The sequence below is a fragment of the Poecilia formosa genome, unplaced genomic scaffold, assembly GCF_000485575.1.
Source record: "Poecilia formosa unplaced genomic scaffold, Poecilia_formosa-5.1.2 Scaffold159, whole genome shotgun sequence".
Lineage (NCBI taxonomy): Eukaryota > Metazoa > Chordata > Actinopteri > Cyprinodontiformes > Poeciliidae > Poecilia > Poecilia formosa.
In genome coordinates, this window is record NW_006800098.1 from 542 (window position 1) to 8091 (window position 7550).

At 37.7% G+C, this 7550-nt stretch overlaps 2 protein-coding genes across 2 annotated transcripts in view; one reads left to right on the forward strand and one right to left on the reverse strand.

The window, feature by feature from the left end:
• Positions 1–2203: 2203 nt before the first annotated feature.
• On the forward strand, positions 2204–3337 carry mest (mesoderm specific transcript; the record flags this gene model as incomplete). The annotated part of the gene is made up of 6 exons (XM_016677585.1): positions 2204–2244; positions 2384–2454; positions 2530–2631; positions 2712–2788; positions 2893–2956; positions 3101–3337. Coding segments are annotated over 6 exons (473 nt in total), but the record flags the coding sequence as incomplete, so codon positions are not given.
• Positions 3338–3796: 459 nt separating this feature from the next.
• The window catches only part of copg2 (COPI coat complex subunit gamma 2), a 15828-nt gene continuing 12074 nt past the window's right edge, over positions 3797–7550 (reverse strand). Inside the window, exons 13-24 of the mRNA XM_007564406.2 lie at positions 7293–7388; positions 6952–7195; positions 6788–6863; positions 6386–6489; positions 6173–6298; positions 6021–6089; positions 5728–5909; positions 5459–5588; positions 4690–4787; positions 4468–4606; positions 4268–4366; positions 3797–4115 (exon numbers count right to left, since the gene is read on the reverse strand). Coding sequence (XP_007564468.1) covers positions 3985–4115; positions 4268–4366; positions 4468–4606; positions 4690–4787; positions 5459–5588; positions 5728–5909; positions 6021–6089; positions 6173–6298; positions 6386–6489; positions 6788–6863; positions 6952–7195; positions 7293–7388 — 1494 coding nt within the window. The 3' untranslated portion in view covers positions 3797–3984. The remainder of the gene's footprint in view (positions 4116–4267; positions 4367–4467; positions 4607–4689; positions 4788–5458; positions 5589–5727; positions 5910–6020; positions 6090–6172; positions 6299–6385; positions 6490–6787; positions 6864–6951; positions 7196–7292; positions 7389–7550) is intronic.

Genomic DNA, 7550 nt, shown 5'->3' on the forward strand with positions numbered 1-7550 from the left:
AAATGGCTAAAATATCTCATAGTATACTATGGCATAAAAAAATTGCAAAAATATCTCATAGTATAGTATGACTTAAAAAAATGGCAAAAATATCTCATTAAAAAAATGGCAAAAAATATCTAGTATTATAGTATGACATAAAGAATGTACAAAAATATCTCGTAGTATAGTATGGCATAAAAAATTGGCAAAAATATCTCATCGTATAATATGGCATAAAAAATATCTCATACTATAGTATGACTTAAAAAATTGGCAAAGAAATCTCATAGTATACTATGGCATAAAAATTGGCAAAAATATCTCATAGTATAGTATGATGTAAAAAATTAGCATAAATATCTCATCGCATATACGGCATAAAAAATGGCAAAAATATCTAATAGTATAAGTATGGCATAAAAAAATGGCAAAAATATCTCATTGTATACTATGGCATAAAAAAATGGCAAAAATATCTCATTGTATTCTATGGCATAAAAAAATGGCAAAAATATCTCATTGTATACTATGGCATAAAAAATGGCAAAAATATCTCATAGTATAGTATGATGTAGAAAGTTGGCAAAAATATCTCGTAGTATATTATGGCAAAAAAAAAAATGGCTAAAATAGCTCATAGTACAGTATGCTGTAAAAAAATGGCAAAAATATCTCATAGTATTATATGACGTAAAATTTTGGCAAAAATATCTTGTATTATATAGTATGACATAAAAAATGAACAAAAATATCTCATAGTATGNGTAAAAAATTGGCAAAAATATATCATAGTATAGTATGGCATAAAGAAATGCCCTACTTTGAACAAAAATATCTCATAGTATAGTATGATGTAAAAAATTGGCAAAAATGTCTCATAGTATAGTGTGACGTAAAAAATTGGCAAAAATATCTCATAGTATATAGTATGACGTAAAAAATGGGCAAAAATATCTCATAGTATAGTATGGCATAAAAAAATGGGCAAAAATATCTCATAGTATAGTATGGCATAAAAAAATGGGCAAAAATATCTCATAGTATAGTATGATATAAAAATTTGGTAAAAATATCTCATAGTATATAGTATGATGTAAAAAATTTGCAAAAATATCTCATAGTATGGCATAAAAAATGGCAAAAAATATCTCATAGTATATCTCTATACTATGAGATATACTATCTCATAGTATATTTCGTATGACGTAAAAAATTGGCAAAAATATCTCATAGTATAGTATGTTGTAAAAAATTGGCAAAAATATCTCATAGTAGAGTATGACGTAAAAAATTTGGCAAAAATATCTCATAGTATAGTGTGACGTAAAAAATGGCAAAAATATGTCATAGTATAATATGACGTAAAAAATTGGCAAAAATATCTCATAGTATAGTATGGTGTAAAACATGGCAAAAATATCTCATAGTATAGTATGACTCAAAAAAATGGCAAAAATATGTCATAGTATAATATGATGTAAAAAATTGGCAAAAATATCTCATAGTATATAGTATGACGTAAAAAATGGGCAAAAATATCTCATAGTATACTATGGCATAAAAAATGGCAAAAATATCTCATAGTATAGTATGACTCAAAAAATTGGCAAAAATATCTCATAGTATACTATGATGTAAAAAAAATTGGCAAAAATATCTCATAGTATAGTATGTCGTAAAAAATTGGCAAAAATATCTCATAGTATAGTATGGCATAAAAAAATGGGCAATAATATCTCATAGTATGATGTAAAAATTTGGCAAAAAATATTGCCAAATTTTTTGGCAAAAAATTTGGCAAATTTTTGCCAAATTTTGTACATCATAAAATGTACATTTTATGATGTAAAATGCACATTTTACATCATAAAATGTACATTTTATGATGTAAAAATTTACATCATAAATTTTTTATGATGTAAAAAATTTGCAAAAATATCTCATAGTATAGTGTGACTCAAAAAATTGGCAAAAATATCTCATAGTATAGTGTGACTCAAAAAATTGGCAAAAATATCTCATAGTATAGTATGATGTAAAAAATTGGCAAAAATATCTCATAGTATAGTATGATGTAAAAAATTAGCAAAAATTACTCTTAATGTAGTATGACATTCAAAATGGACAAAAAAGTTTGATTGAAATGTGCTTTTGAACTTACCTGATTTTTTTTATGTAAAAAAAAAAACACGGATAGTTCTGACAGTTTGATTTCCATCAGGAATATTTCCAGAAACGCACCACCCACGGTTGCTTCAGACGGTGAGTGAATCTGTCTTCTTCCTACTTCTCAGGTCATGTCAAGTATAACATTCTATTGTTTCAAATTAGTAATGGGGAAAAGAAAAGGGATGGACATTTTTCATTTTTTGCTGACCTGTCTTTAATTTGTTCCCATAAGCTGTTGAAGGATTCAAGTATTCTGGCAACATTTCTGACACGCCTCACCAACTTTTTGATCTTCCAGAAGGGGTAAGAGGACCAGAGTGTTTTAAAATATGGCAAAAAAAAGAGAGACTTTCTTCACATTTTCTCCTTGATTGGTAGCGTTGGAGAAGTATTCGGTCCCTACACTCAGCCCACAGACGCAGAGTTCTGGGACATGTGGACAAGTTTACGCTACAATGACGGAAACTTGGTTTTGGACAGGTGAAGATGCGCTTATGTGCTCATTGCTTCCGGTTCACCGACATTCAGTTTGACTGAATGTTGGGCTTCTCTCTTCTCAGTATTCTCCAGTACATCAATCAGAGATTTCAACATAGAGATCGATGGGTGGGAGCACTCACATCCACGCACGCTCCACGTAAGTGGCGCTAGGGTGGAGCAAACCCTTTGTTAAAAAGCATGTGATTTTTAAGACCCTCGTTCATCTCCACAATGACCCTCCCCTCCCCCGTTGTGTTTCAGTGCACATGATCTACGGACCCCTGGACCCTGTAAACCCCCATCCACAGTTCATCCGTCTTTATATGTGAGTGATCATGCCTTTACCTCTATACACATTGTTTTGCAAGAGTGATGTTTAAGAAAAACATTCTCAGGTGGTAACAAGTAATTTGTTAGAATATTTTATGCAGTTAAATTAAATTGCACTTTAACTGTGTTTTATTCTCAGGCATTTGGTGAAAAGGTCAACAGTCACCATTCTGGACGACCACATCAGTCACTACCCACAGCTGGAGGATCCCACCGGTTTCCTAAAGGCTTACTTCAATTTCATTCACTCTTTCTAACCAGATCGCAAACACATGCCTGCTGTCAGGTATGAAAATCAGATGAAAAAATAACTTTAAAATTATTTCTAACTACCAATTAAGAATGTTGACTAACTTAAAAGATGAAGTTAACTCTGAGGAAAGCAAATCATTATTTTTAAACCCTATGCGATAAATTACTGTCATAGAGAGCATATCTGTTGAACGGTAACACTTTATTTGAAGGGGGTTGAATAAGACTGACATGACACTTTCAAAAACATGACTAACCCTTCATGAATATTTATGACTGTTGTCATAAAGCAACATTTGGTAAATTGACATTGTTCAAAATGTCTGTTATGACAACTTGACATTAACTAAGAAATCATTACTGTTTAAACTTTACCTTTAATAATATAAAGTTACTTAATTTTTAAAGTGCAATCAGTAATGATTTCTTGGTTAATGTCAAATTGTCATAACAGTCTTATTCACCCCCCTTCAAATAAAGTGTTACCCTGTTGGACACTATTCTTGCATTGTCAATTACTTTTGATATAATTTTCTACATTCTTCAAAAATATAAATTTTCTTAAAAAAAGAAAAGCTCCAAGTTGCATTTTGACCAACTTTATTGTGAAGTTGAAACAAAAAGATGGAAAAACAGAAAAGTTTAAGTTTATGCAGAAGATATAAAACATTTATACCAGTAATCACAATAACGAGTTAAGCTTCCGGACTGAGGAAGCAATGGATAAGGGCTGCTGCATGCTTTGTGTCGTTGGTTGGCACATTTGTAGTTCTAACCTACAGAAGCAAGGATCACATCAACGACGGTCTCCTCTGTGCTACGAACCGTCACTTGCATGGTGACCCCATCAGCCAGCGCCAGACGGGCCCGAACCAGGACGTCGTGGCCTCCTCGGAACACACCTGGGCAGAGAAGGCGGGAAGAATGAGGTCACCATAAGAAACGGGAGAACTTGAAATTGTTCCGAGTCTGAAAGATGATATGTGATGTATTCTGGCGTCTTCATTTCAGCAAATCGTTCTCTAACAAACTTTCATCCAGGAATCTGACTCACCAGCGAGAAAGAGAACATGAGAGTTCTTGTTTTCAGGAACTTTGTCGGAGCGTTCGCAGGGCTGCATTCCCAGGAAGCTGATGATGTTACCCACAGCCTCTGTGAATGATACAAAACCACCAGGCATCACTTAATGTGTGATTAAAGCACACCTTAGTGTGCACAAGCGTCAGCTTTCCTAAAATTATCAAACTGCGTACCATCTAGTGTTCGCACAGACGCCAGGGCAAACGTCTCCTCCTTCTCATTTTCGTCTCCCACTTCCTCCCACGCTGCGCCAAAGTTTGGTTTCAGGACTTTCTGTATGTGATCTGCGACGGTCACCTCCAGGTCCTCCAGCTGAACAAATGAGAATTCCAATTCAAACCTCAGGTTCAGGCAGATGAAGCCTTTTTACCAGCTCCAACTTCAGCTCCACATACCACATATTCATCGTCATAGCCGTCGTCATCAGGCTCTCCTGTGTTGGGGTCGCAGTCCCTCACCAGGTACTTCATCGTGCAGCTGAATGTGCAGGACACTGCAAGCAGACGGAAACTTGCGGTTGAACTCTAAACCATTAAAACTCAGGGTTCCTAACACATTCTTAGGTTTTGCTGATTCAAATTGATATAGTTCTTAATCTTTTTCTATAGTTGTTGAAGTTGTACAAACTAGGCCATAAAGATGGTAGCGAGGCTGCTAAATTAAAGGAAAGGAATATGAATGTTGATATGGCACCATCTGTAACTGGATGCTGTGCTTTGAACTAGATAATTGGAGCAAGCAACACATTTGCAAAAAAAAACAATGACAAAGTTGCTCTATTAGACATCAATGAGGGACAACAAAATGCTACAGTGGGTGGGTGCCAGGTTGGAGGAGGGGATGCATCATGATCTCTACTGCTATAATGTACTTCATCTAGTAAAAACAATGTGAGAATAAACTGAGATTGAAGCATTTAGATAGACCAGAGTGCCTCTACACTGCAGGATTCAGACACTGACACGTACATGAGTAAACCTTATGATTTGCACCAATAAACCCAGGTTTTTCCACACATTTTACAAGTTTGAGAAATTTGTTACGTGAAGTATCAACTACTGCACCCAAACAGTTCCCTTACGATGGATACTGTGATTTGATATAAATTCTAGACTTTTCCAGGCTGTGAAGGAAACCACGAGCGGTCCCAGTAAACGGTCCTACCTGCAGTGGGGTCGTCGTCAGGCAGCCGCACCAAAGTGTAGGAGGAGCCCGGCTGGCTGTAGGGGAGGCTGGGGGCTGGGATGTAGTGCGCTACCTCGTAGGCTTCTGATGGCTCCATCTGTACTACCACCTGCAACAGACGACAGTTCAGCCTCGTCGCATAATAACTTGCTCTCAATAAGATTCCATCCACCAATGAACCAGACGTTGGAAAAAAAACGTTCCGGTCTCTGGCAGGGAGCAGGACTACCGACCATTTTTTAACGAACCTTTTGGAGCAGCTGGTCGTTCAGCGTGTTGGTGCAGTCGAACTGGAACACCATGTGTCGGGCGAATGTGTGCTTGATGCAGCGAACAACGTATTCAGTCTCGGCCTCGGTCAGCTGTACCGGCTCTGACGACTTGAATAACGGGCCGAGAGCCTGGAATTCTGGGATGGAGGCAAGTTGTTCTGCAAGAAGGGGAAGAAAAAAAAATGTAATAAGTGAACGTTAAGGTGGACGTTTTGATCAATTATCCAATAAAAAGCAATAACTGAAGCGGCTCCATCTGTCTTACTTACCTTGGTAGATGTCTTGCCGTGATGGGGCCAACTTCTCTGGCAGTTTGCTTGTAGCAACAGGAGCAATTTCTAGAAGAAACCAGACAAACTCAATTTATTTTGTGCACAGCAATATTCAGTAATTTAATCTGAAGAAAACAATGTGGTCGTACCCAATTTCTGCTCCGTGATTGGAGTGGTGGCCAGAGGTACAGACTTCATGTCGAAAGGCTTCTCCGAGGGCTCCAGGGTGTACTGGTGGAGGGACTTCTCCAGGCCGGGAATGGACACGGACAGACCTGAGACACAAGGAGGACACGTCAACACCTGACGTTCCGATTTCCAGTAGAGTTTATCTTGTACGCCTCATAAATGGCGACATTTACCATTAAATATATATGCAGCATTCAGAGCTTTCTGCTTCTGCTGCAGCACGTTCATGTAGAAAGTAGCTCTGTCTCTGACCTCGTCATCGCTGTCCATCATACACCTGTGAGAACAGATCATATTATTACAAGGCATTCGACATGACTGGACATATTTGCAGTCTGTTTTGTCATGCTGATTAGCAAATAAATCAGCATGAGCTGTCTTTTCTAAAACAAAACACCTCCATTAGTTTATGAAATAAGGAAAACGTAAATTAAGCAAACTGGTTTTATAATTGCTGATTTCATCCATTTTTGAGGCTTCATTAAACAAAGTTCATTCACAGTTCAATAGAATCTTTGAGTTTCCAACAAATATGCACTTGTGTGAAAGGAAAGAAAAAAAAAACAAGGCCTCACCTCTGCATGAGAACCAGGACGCTCGGCAGCAGATCATCATTCTGAGCTCCGAATTTAGCTAAAGCGCTCACAGCAGCTGAAAGCAGACAAATACAAATGGCCAGTTGGAGGTAATCAGATTACTAGACCAGATTACTAGGCCGCCGATCTTTACGCCGTCTCACCTGCACGAACCGCCTCGCTCTCCAGCACCACCCGGTTGAAGATGAAGCGGATGTACTTGGAGGGCTGCGGGGTCCGCGGCCCCTCTTTGCCCAGCAGGTGCAGGATCTTGGTGGCCAGCACTGTGTGCTCGCAGTCCTCGATGAACTCACACAGATGGGCCAAGCCTGTCTCTTTGCTCTCGGGGTTCTCCTCGATGATGCTGATGATGCAGTCCACGATAGCTCGCTTGTACTCGAAGCCGCCCTGCAGCGACAGTAGCGATCAATACGTGTGAGAAGAGGCCCACACTGCTACAATAATCAGAATCATAAAACCAAATGTCAAAGCTGTAGAAACTTACGTCGTCTCTCAGCATGTTGGACAAGAAGTTCATCATGACGCTGTGCTTCCTGGGATACTTCTGACACAGGGCACTGATGGCCTGAACGACCACCACCTTGGAGGAACAAATGCCATTAAAAAACCCCCCAAAACATTTTAATACTTAAGATTAAAATACAGGTCCTTCTCAAAAAAATTTTGCATATTGTGATAAAGTTTATTATTTTCCATAATGTAATGTTAACAATTAAACTGTCATATATTTTAGATTCATTGC